The 20000-nt window shown below is 49.5% G+C and overlaps 1 protein-coding gene across 8 annotated transcripts in view; it reads left to right on the top strand.

Annotated features, from left to right (window-relative positions):
• rnf220a (ring finger protein 220a) overlaps positions 1–20000 on the top strand; it is a 138140-nt gene that overhangs the window by 104243 nt on the left and 13897 nt on the right. For 2 of the 8 annotated variants that reach the window (XM_042104273.1, XM_042104303.1), the window contains 10 exons: positions 5278–5323; positions 8318–8413; positions 10483–10525; positions 11542–11646; positions 12936–13057; positions 13873–14005; positions 18457–18553; positions 19190–19276; positions 19401–19456; positions 19604–19703. In XM_042104273.1, the coding sequence (XP_041960207.1) occupies positions 5278–5323; positions 8318–8413; positions 10483–10525; positions 11542–11646; positions 12936–13057; positions 13873–14005; positions 18457–18553; positions 19190–19276; positions 19401–19456; positions 19604–19703 (885 nt within the window). Of the gene's footprint in view, positions 1–5277; positions 5324–8317; positions 8414–10067; positions 10324–10482; positions 10526–11541; positions 11647–12935; positions 13058–13872; positions 14006–18456; positions 18554–19189; positions 19277–19400; positions 19457–19603; positions 19704–20000 lie in introns of those variants that run through there. The other 6 variants (XM_042104311.1, XM_042104329.1, XM_042104293.1 and 3 more) reach the window with 4 other exon arrangements.

Here is a 20000-nt window from a genome sequence, read left to right as displayed (position 1 = left end):
GTTCCAGAGTGAAAGAGCCTTTGGCGTTCTCCTCACCTGTCACTACCTACTCCCCATTCCCTGGGCGCCACTAGTGAGGGCCTTAGAGACAGAGGAACCGGAGGGGAGAGAAAGAAAGAAAGACAAAGGATGAGAGAGAGAGAGAATCAGAAAAAGAGATAAAGAGATAATGAGAGAGGAAGAGTGAGAGAGGAAGTGGGTGAAAGGAACAAGGGATGAGAGGAAAAGAGAGAGATTAGCTCCCAGCAAAAGGGGCTCTGGCGTGAGCTGCAGTTCTCCATCATTTAATAATTAATAAAGGGCAGTGGGGCCACCCGCCCCTCCGGGCAGGGGCTGTGTGGATAGGGCCCTCTGCCTCCGCCTTAACCACAGCAGCAGCTAGCCGCTGCCGCGCCACAGGCTGCCTGTTTGATGGCGGCGGTTATTTAAAGAAATAGCGTCATCCTTCCTCGTTTGTCAGTGGCGGACACTGCTCAGCGTCACCGGCCCGGTGATTTAGCCTCGCCTGCTACCTGCCCATTAACCCGCTGCGCCGCGTGAGTTATGCCCCCCCACACACACACACCCTCCCCTCCCCTCCCTCCCCTGTGCAGGCTGCAGCCGCGGAGAGCTGCTTAGGCCGTGATTTAAGCAACACCAGCGATGCTGGAGTAGAGGTTGGGGGGGTGTGGGGGTGAATGAAAGACTGCAGAGGAGGAAGTGAGGGATAAAGGGGGAGAAAGTGAAAGAGACAGAACCCAAGAAAACCCAATAAATTGATGTTGAGAGAAGGAGGGGAAGAGAGATGGGGAAAATGGAGAGAATAAAAGAAAAAAGAGAGGATGGGACGTACCCTTGTTTGTTTGTTTTATTAGTCCTCATAGTTCTTTCTTTTGGTCTGCATTAGAAAATGACCTCCAGTTATTTTTTTTCTTTATATGTTTTTATTCATCGCCTCCAGTTCTAATGGTTCGAATTGGCTGATATCTAATATCTAATTATCTTCATATTTCAAGATAAGTCTCAGCCTTCAGAGAGCTCAAAATCATTGACCAGGCCTACAGCATGCCAGTTGACAATGACAGATGGAGAAATGCATTTTCAGACACGTACTGTACACTTGACAGCACCTATCCACTCTACTCCTCCTGCACCTTTTTCTTAAGGGTTCTTATACAGGAAAACTGTGCTTTTCACGTACACACACACACACACACACACACACACACACACACACACACATACACGCACACACATACACACACCAAAGCCAAAGGCGTGCACAGATCATTGGAAGTGACATGGCGAATTTGTGGCAATTTGTAGTAAATCTCCCTTTAATGATACCGTTTCATTTTGCACCAAATCAGACTTGAGTGCATGTAAAATGGAGGAGGCTATTTAAGATGTAGCATTAGGCAGATGTCGGAGTGGATGTGTGTGAGTGAGGGTGAGATTGGGACTGCCAGCTCTCTTTCTCTCTCTCTCTCTCTCTCTCTCTCTCTCTCCCTCTCTCCTCCTCCCTAGTGGCCACACTGCTCTCCCTCTCTCTCTCTCCTCTCTCTTGTCGTTTGCTTCTGCTTCGCTCCTCATGTATGGAAATGGAAATCCATCATGCCCTTTACACATCCGCTTGCTCCAAGGGGCACAGCAATCTACATATCCCCCCCAGCCCCCCCAGCCCCTCCACGTAATCAATTTGCCTCCAACGGAGCGAGGGAGAGCTGGGTGGCAAACGACACGAAAAGCAATCTTTATCTGGCGCTTACAACCCCCCACCAGTCCTCTGCTATTTATTCCATTTTTTTCCTCCCTTGCTCCCTCTCTCTCCCTCTCACTTGCCCTGTCTCTCTCTCTCTCTCTCTCTCTCTCTCTCTCTCTCTCTCTCTCTCTCTCTCTCTCGCTCTGTGACACACACACACACACACACACACACACACACACACACACACACACACACACACACACACACACACACACTGCTCTCTCTCCTCCCTTTCCTTTCATCTCTTGCTGTCACACCTTTGGTAATGATGGAGCGGGAGAGATAGAGAGACAGTGGAAAAGAGCTTTTGAGGAGAACTGGTAATGAATGTCATGATGAGGCTCTGCTCACGATAATAGTTCTCCTCAATCTACACATGGCATGTAGTGTCGGTGTAGTCCTCTCTCAGGTCATCTGGGCACAGTGCTTGGCATGGCATGCTTACACGTCAGGAACGGCTTGTTGTCACAGGGCAGAAAATTCTGTCAAAGGATCCTGCTCTCCTCTCTCCCTATTTTGTCCAAACATGTCTCCTCTTTCCTGGACATCGGTACCTGTGTCAAACAGGGATCTTTAGTACTGTCCCTTTTATTTACCTTCCTTTTGAGGCTCACACACTTTCTCTTCTTGCTTTGTTGCATCTTTCCAAACCGCTTCCTGTGGTGTGACAAAGCCTTTTTGTTGCTGAGGTGCAGTCGCTTCAGTATTCCTCCAGACGGCTACACACGTGCGACAGCCAGCAAACAAACTCCTGCCGCCACTTCACTCCTGCCCCTCATTTATCCATCCATCTTTTCATCTCTGTCTCTCTCTCTCTCTCTCTCTCTCTCTCTCTCTCTACTCAGCCCCCTCCATCCTCCCCTCCCCTCCTGTCTCTGTCACCTTGCTGTCACGGTGACACCTGGGCCTCGGCACTGGGGCGCCTTGTTTTCCTCACCACTGACAAGGTGCCTGTCTCCCCCTAACAAGTCACAACAGCTCCCATTGTTCCGCTAGAGATGGGTGGATAATGAGAGAACGGACGAATAAAGGCCTGAAGAAATTCACATGTTTACAGATCAAAAAGAAAAGAAAATAAGACCACACCCTTGTGTGGCTGTATGGTGACCTCCACCATTGCACTGCACTGTTCTCTGGGCGTTACCTTTGTCCCTCTGAGCTGCATGCTGATTGGCTAATGGCTGCTAACAGGAAGCATTATTCCCCTGGGGGACTGAAGGCGGGCGGCTTCGCAGCGGCTTGTAGCACGGGGTTGGGGGGGGGGGGGGTAGTGACTAAGGCCGACGAGATATGTGGTGGCCCGCCGGCGGATTTATGATGCTGGGGGAGTGCGTTTATTATCTCACAAACAGCCTTGCCGCCTCCGATGGGGCAATTTATCCCCTCTCAAGGCCCGGCCCTGATTTGTGTTGTCTCTTTCTCTTGCTTTCTCTCACTCGCACTCGTTTACGCCCTCACTCACTCTCCATCGCGTCCACTCTCGTGCGCTATCTCTCCGTCCTCTCCTGGACGCCCAGATCAATCATGCTGACTGCGGGAGGAGGGGGTGGGGACGGGGGCCCTATTACCTGAGTGGAGGGGTGGGGCTCGCTGTTGAACCCACCCTCACCTGTCATCCATTACTGTTGGGAGGGGGTCTATCTCTTCCTGCATCATCCGCTGGCTGCCAACGCGCCCAGTAGACTACACATAACAGACAGAGACACAGATGTTTGTGCCAGCCCCTGTTTTTATCTCCTGCCATGTTTTACCAGCATCCTCTCCTCCTGTTTCTGAGGGATCTGACAGGGCTTCTCAGTGCCTCACCCTCTCCTAGAAGTTCTCTAAAATCTACAGATGACCTGTGCCGTGGCCGAGCATGGTCAGAACATTCTCGACTAGTTGCTCTGCCCGTCCTCATCCTCGCTTCACCCTGCTCACACACTCGGAATAAAACGACATGGAACGGTGCTGGGGAATAAGAGCCCAGGCAGATTTGATTGGGTTTCTGCATGTTGCCAGGTCCATCTCCTGCGTGTAGGGCGGTGAGCACTGGACGCAGAGTGAACATGACAAGAGTGGATGCTCCTACTGTCATTGCCAGCAGCACACTCATCATCACCAACACTCATGTAGCACACGGCCCAGCAGCGTCCAGACAATGATGGGGACACAGAAAGAGAGAGGGGGCGGGGCACTGAGAGAGATAGATTGAGAAAAAGATGGAGCGTTAGATGGATAGATGGATAGAAAGAGAGTGACATCTACCCATACAGGCAGAGAAAGAAAAAGGATGACTGAAAAACTAGGTTTGAAGAGGAAGATTGCATACATGCATATGTGTGTGCATGTGTGTGTTAGTATGCCAAACACACACACACACACACACACACACACACACATACACTGGCAGAAGGGAGGAGAAAGGGGTGTGTGGGATTAATGTTTCCGAGAGAGATCTAATTTGATATGTCTCTCCTTGTTGTTGGTAGATGCTTTAGCAGGCACGTTTAATATTTTCTGGCCACTAATCAGTCATTGTCAATCTGCCACGTCGACGAGACTTTGATTCAATGTAGCCCCCACCCTGACCAGACTCAAGAGAGAGTACACCCCCTCGCACCACACACACACACACACACACACACACACACACACTACCATGCTATTCCTCCTTCTCTGGCTCTCCTCTTCCCTCTCCGCCTCTTTAATACAATGTTTACAAGCCTGCGCATTGTCTTCAACATATTTCAAAGTCCTAAGTGCCCGAGGCGTTTCACTGACAAATCAAATAACAGCAAAATCATTTATTTCCCTCTGCTGTTGCCTAACTGCATGGGAGAAGGGAGGAGGCAGAGAGAGGGAGAGAGAGAGAGAGAGACAGAAAAGAAAGGGGGCAAGACAGAGTGCATCCATGAGAATGATTGCTTCAATAAAAAAATTATATCCCAAATCTGCTTAGCAGTCGTACTTTTGGACAGTAATTGTTTCAAATACAGCATGGCCTGGGGGTGCCTGGATTGAGTGGCATAGGGGAGGCAGGGAGGAGAGAGGGTCAGTGCATGTCCACACGATTAAAACTGTGATTTGTGCTGCTTTGTTAGCTTGTCGCTCCGCTGTGCTCAGTCAGATGTCGCCCAATTCCAGACAGCGGCTGATGCCGTTGAGGAAAAACGTGTCTGGCACAGAACAAAGAAATGCAATGAACGAAAGAGAGAGAGAGAGAGAGAGAGAGAGAGAGAGAGAAGATGACTGGAGGAGAGTCAGTGACAGAATGAAGAGTGAGAGAAATAAAAAAAAGAAAGAAAGAAAGGGATAGAGAGATAGAGAAAGAGGGAGAGAGAGAGAGACCTTGTAATGGCAAACATCAAAGAGTAAGTCCTTCATGTTCATCTGAAACGCCCACACTGAGGCACTTGGTGACACGCTGGTCAGAATAACGAACACCTCAGTGCCAAGCATCCTCTAACCTCTCAGCTCACACAGCGGCCCTTTTGAACTCGTCCTCTGTCCCTCATTTTAAATCTTCCTTTGTCTCCCTCTTCTCCTTTCAGTAAGAACCCACAACACAAGGACAACGCCACACCGGGCACGCCCAAGGTAAGCTGACCATCCTTCCGCCATTTTGGAGCCATCAAACTGAATCAAATGTTTTAGCGCTGCTTTAATGGGAAGGCAAAGGGGCATTGTCTCATTAGGGGAGGGAAGGAAGGAAGCTATGGCTTTAACTTGACTGACACATGAGTGTCTGAATTAAAAACTCGCTCAAAATGGTACTTTATTTCCTTCTGTAACTCACTTTGCTGAAAAACGACACGATGAAATGCTTCCTGCTGGAGTCCATTTCACAGGGCAGGGGTGGGGGGTGGGGGGGGAGGTTTGATCGTGAGAGGCTACGCAGTGCCACTGTGTGCGGTTTCATCTTCTGCTCCAATCTAATTAGCCAGAAGCAGCGGCCATTCTCCCCCCGTGTCACGCGCCAGGGCCAGTTCTCAGTCTCTGGGGCCTCTTCATGTGAAGAGCTGGAATGCAGAAAACTTTTAGGGAGTATCAGTCACAGAACTGTACCTCCAACTGTAATAAAATGGACATGAATGAATCGAATCTTCAAAACTGTAAGGTTCTGCCGAGGATCAAAGCGAGCCCAAAATCTTAAAATTGACAGAGAATGACAGAGATAGACTGGTATCAGTCTAAGCTCTTGATTTGCAGTATGACATTTACCTGAAAGATGTGATATTAGATATGTATCTCTTACCCAGGTGAGCTGTAGCTTTAGTGCAGAGCAGCGCTGTGGGCTACGGAGCCATTCCTCAACCAGGAAGTTAGAGTAATGATTCACTCACAAGAGAGAAGTGCTGAGGGCATGTGGAAAGAAAGCTGGCATTTTAGCTGGCATAACACCAAGTATGCAGATGGCATTGGCACAGAGGAGGAGATTGATGCCCCCGTGTCCGTTAAAAAGTGTGACTCACTGGTGACATGTGCCCATTTTAGCGGAGTGATTTTTTTTTTGCACCCCCTTAAAATTCAGTGAGCTCTTCTGTAGCCCCCCCCCCCTCCCTGTCTCTGCTGTCTTCCCTGATGACATGCTTCAGGTTAACGTGACAACCACGGAACGCTGAACACAGCACGGCAAGCACTCAACAGAGCGGGTATTTTTAGTGAGAGAGGCCTACTCAGCTCATTATTCCAAGCATGCAGGGGAGACCAGTGCATGTGATTATAGCAAGCCCTCTATCTCATTTGGGGAAACAGGAAGTACTCAGAGGGATGGCTGGGGAGGGGAAGGATAGAGAGAAAGAGAGAGAAAGAAAAGGAAATGAAGAGGGAGAGATAGATGGAAAGAGAGAGAGAGAGAGAGATGGAGAGAAAGAGAGAGACAGAGACAGAGAGAGTGAATGGGCCTAGGTGAGGTAGCCAGTCATCTCAGACGTGACTGAGCATTCCACTGCCGGCGTTTAGTATTCCGACCGAACGTGTGGATAATGAAGAGTTGTCGGGATCACGGCGGGCCCCTGCCGCCGCGACGCCCTCAGCAGCGCCACTCGCATCCGGACGGCTGTGCCGCTTCTAATGGGGATTAACCCAGCCCGCCCTCAGCCTGTTAGCAACGCCGTCTTCGCCGCCTATTGCCATGGCGACTCCATGCCAGCCGGCGTGACTCTTAATCCGCCGAGGTCAGAGGGCAGCGGGTGCCCGCGCCAGCATTTCCACGCCGGCCGTGGCTCTTGCACTTCTGCCGAGGTGGCATGGAACGGCAGTCGTCACGCGCCATGACTTAGAGAAGCGCTACGCGCAAAAACAGGAATTAAGAGTTTCTCTCATCAACTGCCCTGATTCTGTATTGGACAAGTGTGAGTGTTACAAAGCCCCTAGCATTGCGCGCGCACACACACACACACACACACACACACACACACACACACACACACACACACACACACACACACACACACACATGCACACACACACACAGTAATAATCAGTTATTACAATACGCCATATATCATGGGCCAACAAGACATAAAAACAGCTTGATTCCTCAAGCAATTTCATTCTCTAAACAGACTTGGCAACACAGACAGACACAACACACACACACACACCACACACACACACACACACACAACACACACACACACACACACACACACACACACACACACACACACACACACACACAGACACACACACACACACACACACACACACACACACACACACACACAGACACACACACACACACACACACACACACACACACACACACACACACACACAGACAGACCACACAGTGGTCCCAAAGCACCAAAACACTGTGAGCGCACAAATAAATAGTTCCCTGACCTTGCAATTCAAAAGCATAAGAAGCCATGCATAATGTCTTATTTACTGTCCCTGCTGAGAGGGTCTGCCATTTTTCACATATTAATATTAGATTACAGTTGTCAGCCACCACAGCCCCTGCCCCTACTCTCTCTTTGATTAATTGGAGCAGATTGTAAATACAAATATTTTATAGCAGCCTCATAAAAAGCTGCACAGAGATCAAGACTCCCAGTAAAGTAAGCAGTATTTCCCCCCTTCCCCCTCCATCCCTAATTCATTTCAGAAATTAAGTCAATTACGTTTTCCCAGGGACAGGCCCGTAATGTCCTTTGAGGCACACAGGCAGGTTTATGGATGACCAGCGTGTCTAGTTCTGCTGCCTGCCGTCCTTTCGCCCCCCTTAACTCTGACACTGGCTCCTTTTGCTCATATACGCAGCTCATAAGCACGCTAACCTCGGTGCTTATGTCGCGTCAGCCATAAGATCAGACACAATCTATAGCATCACGTATGGGCTGAGGTTATGATAATGATTCACTGTCAACTCTCTGGGCCTAAGTATTGACCATAGTGTCCTCCTATGCTTCCAGGCTATCCTTTTTCATAGACTTATATTCCAGGTTTAAGTTTATGCGGTGAAAGTGCTGAAGTTAAATGAAATTAGTATGTATTTAAGTGCATGCCTGAGTTACTTTTGGTGCACAGCTAGCTTCCGTGAGCAGTGCACTCACCTACTGGCGTCTTAACCTTTTCTCTCTACAGTCGCTCCTATTGTCCGTGCACATCAAACGCGAGGGCGAGTCTCCTGTCGTGTCCCCACTCTCATCGGACGACGCTCACCACTCCGACAGATACCAGGTGAGACAGGACAGGGCCACTGCTGGACAGAGAAAAAAACCTGACTGACACAGAAGGACCAAAGGACACGTGTGAAACAGACAAAGAGTACAAATTGTATAAACAGACACAAGCACATTAAGATCCCAAGATTAAATAGGTTTTACTGAAAATGGCTTTGTCCATCAGCCTTGCTGTGTATGTGTGATGCATATCACCTAAATGACCAGTGTGACTGTGAGTGAGAGCATCAGATAGAACTGTGTGTGCACCTGTGTGTGACTCTGTGTGTGTGTGTGCGTGTGTGTGTGTGTGTGTGTGTGTGTGTGTGTGTGTGTGTGTTGTTCAGCCCATCTCCCTTCTCCATCTCTTCCTGGCTGGGTGTACAGGCTGGATGTGTTAATACAGGCTCCCCTCATCTTCAGCATCAGCCCCCCCCACATCTCCAGCCCAGATTTACCCAGGCCGGGGCGCGTATGTCCCGCTCTGATATGTAATCATCCATAGTTTAACCCCGGGCTAATCTCACCCGCGCCCCTGAGCCCAGGATATCATCTCCGGGGCTCAGTGTCCTTGACAGTGTGCCTCCCCTTCCTGCTGGATGTCCATGGCGACAGGGCCGTGTTCCACTTCCTCCTCCTCCAATCTGTAGCCAGATTGATCTTTTTCTTCAGGGGGGAAAAAAGTCTCGAGTCGACAATGAAGCAAAAAATGGATGTTTGAATTGGTGCTGAAGTGATGCTATGGCAGGAGCGCCCGATGCCAGAAATCTTGATTCATTTAAGTGTATTAAGTTCAACTCAATAGCCAAAAAATGTTCGTTAAACACAGCTTTTAAAGGCAGCACTTTAGGCAAAAGTCCTCATTAACATCGGCGCATTAAAGGTTTTCCTACAAATGATTAAGTCAATGATACATTCTCCCCCACAGCATCCCCGCCTTCTCCCGGCTTTATCCATCATTAGTGAATCATGCAGCATCATTAACGCAGTGTATCAGCATAACATAGGACGGATGTAAATGTGCATGACTCAAGTGTTTCTCATAAGAAGCTGTCAACGATGGATGATCTACGGGGACCTCTGGGGTAGTTTGAACTGGTGCCCATGGTGCTTGTGTCAGAAAGCGGGCATCTATCGGCCTGGCAGGCCCTGCTGGAGTCAGCAGTACATACATCCTGTTTAATAGAGCTAAATGATGATGGCCAGACAGGTTAAATTAGCTCTTAAATTACTATACAGTATAAATGGAGATATCCAGGCGAGATGATAACTGTTCAGAGAACATTTGTCAGGACGTGCTGTTGATCCTGGAGGTCTGTGCAAAAGTGGAAACCACTAGAAACTGGAAACCACTAGTTTGCCTGTTATAAAATAAATTAGGCTACCATTGCTTATTGCAAGTCTGTTGCAATCTGTCTGTTATCAGTCATCTATAAATTGAAAACACCTCATTGAAATAAATGTCAATAAATGTCAATAATATATATATATATATTTATTACATACATACTTTGTCGATTCTAAAAAATATTTAGCCACTACTTTTTATGTTATAGTGTTAAAACCTCAGCCTTTAGGGCTTGCAGTGTGTACAGCAACAACAACGTATTGCTGCGCCCTAATGGCCAAATGTGGAACTACATAATTTTACGTCTCCTGAACTTTCACTTTGCGCGGTTGTCACGTGACCAGAATCAACATGGCGTCTACAGCGCGATGAGCCCGTACTTTGAAATGGGACTAAAATGTTCAATCCCTTTGCATCCTTCTTAAATATTTATTTAAGTCCATGTTTTAAGATTCATTGAAGCATCGCCTGGTTCATATGAGCTTCTTTAACACGTGAGTTTGGCGACTTTTGGAGCTTTTTTTAATGAGTGGAACAATCTTGTAATGGAAGAGGAGATACAGACCAATGGGAAACGAGAAGTAGGTTTTTGTTTACAGTCAGGCTGGAGGCTGTGGATTGCATTTGACAATCCAATATAATCCAGAAGTACATCTCTAATATATTGCTAATAATCGTAATACATGCAACACATACTAACTCCTGCATATTTTCTGTGTTTCCTTTTTCCCTGCTCACAGACATTTTTACGGGTTCGGGCAAACAGACAAACACGATTGAATGGTATGTATACATTGCTGTTGTTCTTGAACAATTCCTCCTCTCCCAGTAGTATTAGTGAGCAGTGGACTTGTGTTTGATAGGGTTTTAACTGATAGAAGGGGGAAATCCTATTATTCAGTAACAACCCATTTATTTACTTACCCTACCCTAGCCTAGCATGTTTCATATTAATCAATACACCTGTTGTTACACAAACACCACATGCATCCTCAAATATGTGGATTCATTTTTATTTATTTAAAATGTATTTAATTTATTTTTATTTTATTATTCATATTAATTCAGTCGGCCTGTCAAAAAGTACCTGTATTAATAGTTGCAGGCTAAGCATACTATTTCTCATGCATTCCGTCTGAACTGCTGGGGTCATGCCTGTCCTGTTTTTTGGGATCATAACATTACACACTGATGATTATCCACTTTGGACCCCTAGACATTGAAAACTTCTTTGCTGCAGTGTAGTGCATTATGTTGGCCCAGTGGTATTTCATCTGTGCTCATCTGAGGATGGCAGAGTGGATACACAGGGGGCTGGTCTTGGATGCTCCATCTCCCATGTTTAATCACTGAGACGTTTGGGGGTCTGAGTGTAACCTAGGACACGCTTAAAGTAGAGCTGGTTATGGCAATGCTGTCCTTGATGTAGGGATAGGGATGCAGCCGTCTCTGGCCTAGAGGGAAAGTGAGGTCGGGTCTTTGTGAGGCTTGACTGAAGCTGTGGACTTCACACATCTCACTGTGGATAAGCCTGACCCTCATCAGTTGGCTGTCACTGCCGACTGTAATTTTGCCCAAAGCAGTGCTGGTCATTGCACTGTCTGCATATGTCTGCAAATGGCAGTCTATGCCTATTCAGTCAGTCATACCTAGAAGTAATCACTCCTTGATTTTAAACTCGTGCTCTTTAAATAGTAAGAACATGGTGAAGTCCCTCTCTGTTTGCCATGCCCTTTTGTCTGTGGCGCCTGCATGAGCAGAGGATCTCTTTAACCCTTGACTTCTTGATATGTCAACAGTCGATGTCCACTGCTGGTGCAGGCGCTCAGGCAAGGAATGTGTCAAAAGCCCCCCAAACCCAGTGCCCAGCGGTGTGCCCCTAGCCCCTTGCTGCCTACGCCACGGTAAGAGTCCCCCCTCCCCTCTACGCCTCCACTTCTGTCTGGCCATAGATTGTAGTTTGGTGCCCTCCATCAGGCAGTGGACCCTGTGATGGGAGCGGGGTGTGCAGGCTTTGTTTGAACCCCACGGCCCTCGGGTTGTAATGTGTATTAGCGCTCGTCTGAAACCGCTGTGATCTCTGGGAGAGGGGCTGCGTGCGTGGAAAAACTCCTGCCGTGCCTAATTAATCTGCCTCCCTCTCTACCCCCTCCGTTTAACGACGCCCTCCTCCATTACCGTCACCGTTGCCTGGGAGAGATTATGAGCCGTTGTGTCCTCTCCACCCCCCCCCCCGCCTCGTGCCCCCACCTCGCTCTCCCTCCCTCGTCAGCCAGAAGTTATGGCATATCTTCTCCCTCGCCCCAGTCCCCCTTGGCTCCTTCTCGCAATCACGGCCACCTAAAAATTAATGTCCCCGCACGCCATTTGCAGTTAAGAAAAGGCGACACAGACTTACGGCGCAATAGGCGCTGTTATGCTGTGTTAAATTTCTAATTACGTGCGTGGGGCGGGGAGGGACGACGGGCAGAGGGTGACGAGACCATGCCCATCTCAGCACCGAGGCACACGCAATGAGCGCATCCCTGAGAAACGCTGCAGCATTGTTGTGTTGGGTCCCGTTAACGGCACCCTAATACGTCAAGGTTGTTATGCCTCCTTGATGGCCATTTTGTTTTTTTTCTTGTTACGTGATACCACTGGCCAGTGTTGCTCTTATAGTTAATCTGCCGCTGTGTCTTATGCGTGTCTTTGGTACCAGACATAGGACAAGTGCCTCGCTATGTTGTTTGTGTAAGTAAAGCCTTAGGCAGTGGACCCAGCCCTAACTAATGAGTATCACAGAGGCAAGGATTTTTGCCATTTTATGGATGCCAGGGGCATTGAATGTTCCTTCTCAGCCAAAGCAATGTGGCGGCCCAGTGTCTCCTCTCCATGTCCTTCTCCTCATATTAACAAGGGCCGACCCCAGGCATGTCAGATGAAATCTGCCGCTCCAAAACATTAAGCCACCCCTCGGTGACACATGACATGCTGTTTGTCAACTTTGTTTTGTTCTCATTAGCTCAGATTAATTGCGAGCCAACCAAAGAGCCTAATTATTCTACCCTGGTTTCTCAAAGTCTATGTGAACTTTCAATCACTCACTTTGTATGCGTGTATGTACACTATGCATGTACATGGATGTACGTACGTATGTATGTATGTATGTTGATTCAGGTCTTTTGACAGTGCTGTGTGTTGTGTGTTGCAGCGCGGATTGGGAAGATGAAGCGCCGGAAGCCTGAGGATGGACAGGTATGTCCACTGTGCAGCGCCCCGCTGGCAGGGACAGAGGAGGAGATGAGTAGGCATGTGGAGCAGTGTCTGTTTAAGGTAGCCTCCTGCTCCGACACTCACTCGCTTGCTCGCTCCTGCACCAGCCGTCATCCTGGACCCACCTCAGTCCCACCCCCCCACCCCCAACCCCACACTAGCCCCTACCTCCTCTCATGCACACACCCTCTCGGTGTGCTCCTTCCCCTGGACATCAGCATCCAGCTGCTTCAGTAGGCCTTAGTGTCCTCATGCACCAGTATTAGATGCTGGGGCCGCTTTCGTTAGCACTTAGCCACTGCTATGCTAGCCGACTAGCACTGCTCCTGGAGTACTATTACCCAGGCCCTATAACAAAAACCTGTAGAGATGAAGTTGAACGGCAGAGTTTTCACCTGCCTCTCATGTCCAGGGGAAGGAAGGAGTTTATGTAGCTCACTGGGATCTCTGATGAAAGGGTGCCTTCTGTTCACGTTAGTTGATTTCAGCTCCCTCTGATCCATCCAGACATATCCTCTCAGTGATGGTCATAAGGCCATTGGACATTGAATGTAATGAAAACCTATGCTTCTGCTACCGTGTGGGTCAGGTGGCAGTCTAGTTGACTTGAGTAGACACTAGTTCCTTTCTCTCTAACACCTTCATTAGTAGTAGGTGTGACTAACAGCACTGCTGCACTCCTTGGTGATGGGTTTTTCACTCCATGTGATTTAAATATTGTCAGAGAAGTGATTTGTTTTTTAGTTCAATTTATCATTGTTGATATTTGGCTTTAGTAGAGGTTGTTGGTGTAGGACTCATGAAAGGTTTCAGGCGTAAAAGTCAGTACAGAAGGTGTCACTACGGTTGTGCTCTAACGTTTTGTTCTTCCTCAGAGGGAAGGAGTGTGCGGCCCCGAGGACGACTCCGCCGACGCCGACGGAGAGAACGGAACCCGCTTCGAGGAGTACGAGTGGTGTGGCCAGAAGAGGGTCCGAGCCACCACCCTGCTGGAGGGCGGCTTCCGAGGTACGGCCCACCGGTGCTAAACACAGCGTATTAGCCGGTGCTAAACACAGCGTATTACCCGGTGCTAAACACAGCGCATTAGCCGGTGCTAAACACAGCGTATTAGCCGGTTGTGACTAATGTATCCTTACAGGGAAGCTACACCAGGCATGTAACTGAAGTGTTCCGTAACTGAATCCATTTTAGATGGTCTATTTTTTTCGAATGTATGCGCCGCTATCACGTCTGATGTAGCTACTTCCATTGATTATAGTGGAAGCTAATTGTTGCCGCAGACACTTCAGTTACGCGCCTGGTGTAGCTTCCCTGTTAGCCCTAATCAGAATAGGATGTTGACTAGAAATTTTGCTTATTGAAGGTTTGAAATATAGTGAATGCGAGCGTTGACACAGGACTCTAAATGAATACACTCGTGGTAGAATAAAACAAAGTAGAAATGTTTGCATTCTGTGAAGCATAGTTGTTATGGTTTGTCAACCCGTGAGGGACACCATTAATCTCCCTTGTGTAGTTTGTCAAATGAATCCACCATCCCACCACCCAAGAGAGAGCGATTATTTTTTTCCCCCCTCAAAACTCTTATCTTCATGCTGAGGCCTCGAACATTCGATCGCCATAAAGAGCTAATTTACAAAGCCCAGAAAAAAGGCCTGTTTTTACTGTCTCTTTCTAAGACCCGGGCCAGACAGAAAAACAAGCCCCAGATCAATTCTGGCTCGGAGCTAAACTCCGTCGGCGCAGAAACCGCCCGGCCCTTGATCTAATGAGCAGAAAGATCTCTTCTGCACTCCTGTGATGTGGCAGACAGGGAGCGCTGGAAAGGGGACACGGAGGGGGGGATGGTGCGGATGGGGGTGTTGGGGGCAGCATGCCTGGCCGGAGGCGAGGCACTTGAAAGGCCCCCAAGAAAGCTCAGAAGGTGGATTTAGGCTTGAAGTGTTCAGCTGAAGTCCTCCAGTGTTCAAACGGCCAACGCTAAGAGGAACCCCCACAGCCGAGAGAGAGAGAGAGGTTAGCTAGAGAGAGAGAGCGAGAGAGGGAGGAGAAGAGAAGGAGTTTAGCTGTCTTGAGAGAGAGAGGAGAAGAGAAGGAGGTTAGCTGTTGAGAGAGAGGGAGAGGGAGATCGGAGGGCATCAATGGGATAAGAGGCCTATCCTCTGTGAACTAGCCGTCTCCCTCTCCCCTCCTACCTCCCTTTGAGTACAGGGAAGAAAGCCAGGCAGGAAACACTTTCAACTGCACACGAGTGTTGGTGGGGGGGGGGGGGGGGGGTTGATGGATACGGAGCGAGAAGCAATCGAAGAGGATCAGGTTTGTGCTTGGAGGATTGGAGAAAGGGGGTGTGGTGGGTGGGGTGTGTGTGTGTGTGTGTGTGCTTTCTGTCTATGGCTTAAGGAAGCCGCTGTGTCGATGAGAAGATTGAGATGGCAGACACAGAGAAGGGAGATCCTCCGAGAAGGAGCATGAAGATTTAGGCCAGTGGAGATGGCACAAGGGGATAAGCGCTCAGAGAGAGAAAAGAACACACACACACACCAACACACACAGACACAAACACTCGAGGCTTCAAAGAGAGTTGGTGTTTGGTGTCTGGTCCCCCCCCCCCCCCCACCCCCACCCCACACACACACAAACGGCAGGATCCCAGCACAGGGAACTGCAAATGCCACCCTGATTGGGTGAACTTTGACACCCGGCAGGAGTCTTAAGGGTGGAAGCCAGATGGGGCAGATAAGTGCTGTGCCAGCGGGGTACCAGTTGGCGGTCGGCACCCGCTGGTGCCGTTTCACATGGCACGTGGGCCTGACGGTGGCATTTGTCTCTGTGCATCTGCGCCAGACGGATGACAGCGGTGCTTAGACACATGTAAATCGCCACGCCATTGCCGGTCAGAGGCGGCATGCGTAGAACAGAGGGTCGCCATGTATAATGCATGTCAAGGTTAGCATTTACGCACTCAGGTTGGAGGAGCCCCCTTTGATAATAACATCATTTACATGAGGCTGTGCCCTCACTCGCCTTGTCAGATTCTCTGGGCGTGCGTGCCTGTGCGCCACACAGACAGCAAGTATGTAGAGATGGACACATGCATATTATTCTTCAGCTCAGTGTCACTGGTAGACCTGTAGCCACTCTGGGCACACACACACACACACACACACACACACACACACACACACAAACACACACACACACACATATACACACACAGGGTTATTGATCTTGTCTGGGCTGACAGAGGGAGGAGTAAGACCTTCCCCTCCCTGAGGGTGGCTGCCAGTGAGCGCGTGCAGTGGCGTGCATAATGTGACTGAAAGGCAGTTAGAGTGGCGCTGACCTTTTCAGCCCAGATTAGATTGGCCTGCCAAGACTGGTTAGCGCCAGGCACGCAGCACCGGTCACATGACCTCCCAGGTAAACCCGCCACCCCCCAAACCACATCCTGGAGAGGGGCTCATGGGATGCCAGGGGTGTGGTCTCATTCGCTCATTTTGATTTGAGGTGGCTTTTGATAGGGCTACTTTTGAGGCTCAGAGAGACTGGGGGGGATAGATGCCCCTGTGGTCACTGCTTCTGACTCTGTTCCTGGCCAGAGGACCAATCAGTGGTCTGCAGCTCCACCTCGCCTCCCCCTTGGCCCCAGCCATGCATTACTAACTGCTCGTAGGATCCATCGCCTGATCAATTGATTGGATTAACAGTGATTTTTTTTTTTTCTTTTTTTTTTTTTCTTGTCCCCCCTCCCCTCCTCCTGGCCTGCCACATCTTGGCCAGGCTTGGCCACCATTAGTGGTCGGGGCAATCTTATTTATTTGTGTTTTTCCCGGCCTCATGTCTCCACACCCCGTAGTGGATTAATGAAATGCTGGGAATCGTTTACAGTTTATCGCCTTTTTGACCTGGCCCGACTCCCCTCCCCCAACCACCAGGCGCCCTGTCTAGCCCTCCGTACGCCGGAAACAAACACCAGGGTGGTGCCACACAGGTCATCGTTTAAAACACCAGGGTAGGCCATGGTGGTGCCACACAGGTCTGCTTGCCAACTCCTGTTGTGGGTGTTTTTGGTTCGCGATCTGACAGAGGTGCCCGAGCGGAGCCTGGCCAGCCTGACCCTCGAGCGGCCCATCAGGCTGGTTTAGCGTGAGGTGTTGTGGTGGGCGGGCAGCCGGCCGGCCGGCTGTCTAAGGGCTCAGGAGTGCTCGGGGCTAACGGCCAGTGAAATGGGCCTGATTTATGTGGCGCGGCTATTGAGCACATATGCCACCACAGCCACAGGGACCGAATAAAACTTAAAAGGTCCCTTTTATTTGATCACTAAAACCATCGGCGCATTGTAAAAAGGGTTAGCATTTTGTGGCGCATTTTATCTCTGTGCACAAAAGCAGGGATGCTTTTTTTGCTCTGCCTTCAGTCTGCCAAGCCCAGGAGACACACATACGGACCTACCACACACACATACACTTATATTCCCTCACACACATGCTTGACACACAGCTGTCTCACGTCAGTCTACTACATACAAGCTTAGAACAGGTGTGAAGCAGCTGCTCCATCTCTCGGTCTCTTACACACACACACACACACACTCAGACACACTCAGACACACACACTTGGATGGACATCCTCTCCATCCCTCACACTAAAAGGTCAAGACAGGGGAGAAACTGGTTAAACTGGCTCCCGCTACACTTAAAACCAACCTGTCAGTTTGACAGTCCACACTCGCTCACTCAGTCTCGCCACACTGTTCCATCACACCCCCCTGTTCCGTCACACCCCCACACTTCTTCCTCTGGTCCTCCTCCTCTCCCTCTCCAGATGGGTGTAAGTGTCTAGGCTACATCCTTTCTCCTCCACTCTCTCCTCCCATTACCACTCACTCAGCCCAGCCCCCAGCCCCCAGCCCTGGGCAGGTGTGGCTTTAACGGTGGTGGTGGTGGTGGTGGTGGTCAAAGCTGGGGCTGTGGTTCTAAGTGGAGCTGAAGGGGCCCAGTCAGGCGGCTCATGGAAGTTTGTCTCTCCGCTCATCACTGGGTTTATAGAGGTGCCAGTCTCCTCCTCCGGCACGCTCTGCTGAGCACACATACAACCCACTCACCCCAGCCCAACCCCCAGCTCAACCTGCACCTCCTGCCTGACAGGCACCTGACACTGCCTCCCTCCTCTACTCTCCCCTGCCACTGATGGCTCTATACCAGACCTTGGCCATTGCCACTCCTACCGTTCGCATAACTGCCCATCGCTCCCCCTGTCGTGTCCACTTCAATCAGCTAATCAGGCCTCCTGGGCTTTAATTGGCTCGTAGACTGGTGGCGAGGTGTATTGGATCCTGTCAGCCCCTCGCTGCTTTTCCACTGTGCAGCTTTTGCTCTTCCCATGTTCTCTTTGAAACAGAATTAGGTTATGGTCTAATTTTGATTTCCTTTGTGTGCGTGTCTTGTGTTTTTCAGGAACTGGCTTTGCCGTGTGTAGCACAAAGGAGAGCCACGACAGCGACGCAGACCTGGACGTGGACGGTGACGACACACTGGAGTACGGCAAAGCACAGTATCCTTTTCCTCAAAGCAGGGCAGTGCTTAAATCTCTCATAACAGCAACGTTTCAGAGACTGTTTCAATCCACAAGCCATCAGGATAATATGCTGTCATTAACTCCACACAACATTTCAAAATTAAAAAACGTCTACACATTGCATACGATTGGAATAACAACCACCCCCACACACGTCTTATTGTTTGCAGTGTCTTTACTATCTACACTGTTTACTTTGCCACTTAATTCCCTGCTGAAAAAAACAGCCTGACCAGTTTGAGGTGGTTTGCTGGTTGACCAGGTTGTTGATCAGCTTGTTTGACCACCCTATGATGGTTGACCAGCTGGTTTTGCTTGTCGTACCACCGCAAACTGGTCATTTTAGCTGGTGTTGCTGGTCTTACATTGCTAGTTTGACTGGCCATGCCAGCTTATATTGGTCGTTCTAGCAAACCAGCATGACCATCTTACACCGGCTGTATTCCACATGAAACTTGATAAACTTGAAACGTAGCACTAGCCTAACAACAACCTAGCCTAGCAGTAAGATGTCACTGCATTTCAGCTGTTCAGTTGTAGACGTTTAGGGTGGTTTGTCAGTGTGGCCGTAAGAAGGCCTGTGGTTGGTTGGCCTTAACCCAGCGTTCCCAGGTACACAGAAGCAGATATCATTCCGTGCTCTGGGGAGGACCACGGAGACACCAAAGAACGGGAGGCGCTGCGCGGCGCCGTGCTAAAGTGAGCCAGCACTCCGGCTAACGCAGCCATGATCACGCGGCCAACGCCTTCAGTCAAATATAAACTTGGTCAATGGAGTAGTTTTAAATGAGATTGTTCTCAAAACAAGTTCTGTCTTTTGCAGCGGTGGAATGCCCTCTAACAGAATAACGCCCGAGTTCTCCAAATGGGCCAGCGACGGTGAGTTGAGCTGCAGAACCTTGAGAATGTTGACAAGGTCCATATTAATGTCTTTCAAGATGTGTCTCTTTGTGTGTGAGTGTGTGTGTGTGACATTTGTTTGAGAAAGAGTGTGTGACATGACTGTTTCTGGTGTCCCTCCATCAGAAATGCCTTCCACCAGTAACGGCGAGAGCAGCAAGCAGGACCTCAGCTCCCCGTCCACATCCTCCGCACCCAGGACCTGCAAAAACAGCGAGATTGAGAAGTGAGTGGCCTGCAAGAATCTCTATATATACACACACACACAGAGCCACACATGGTCAAACACCCAGACACACTTAATTCCTCAAGTCCTCTCTGCTCCTTATCCTCTGAGGTGTGTGTGTGTCTCTGTCTGTGTGTGTGTGTGTGTGTGTGTGTGTGGGAGGGAGGGTGTTGTGTCAGATCGTAAATGATGTATTCTATTTGGTCATCTCTCCGGAGCACGTTTGATCACAGGCGAGGGGCCCTGTGTGTGTGTGTGTGTGTGTGTGTGTGTGTGTGTGTGTGTGTGTGTGTGTGT

This window comes from Alosa sapidissima, chromosome 1, assembly GCF_018492685.1.
Source record: "Alosa sapidissima isolate fAloSap1 chromosome 1, fAloSap1.pri, whole genome shotgun sequence".
NCBI lineage: Eukaryota > Metazoa > Chordata > Actinopteri > Clupeiformes > Clupeidae > Alosa > Alosa sapidissima.
This window is presented reverse-complemented; position numbering and strand designations above follow the sequence as displayed.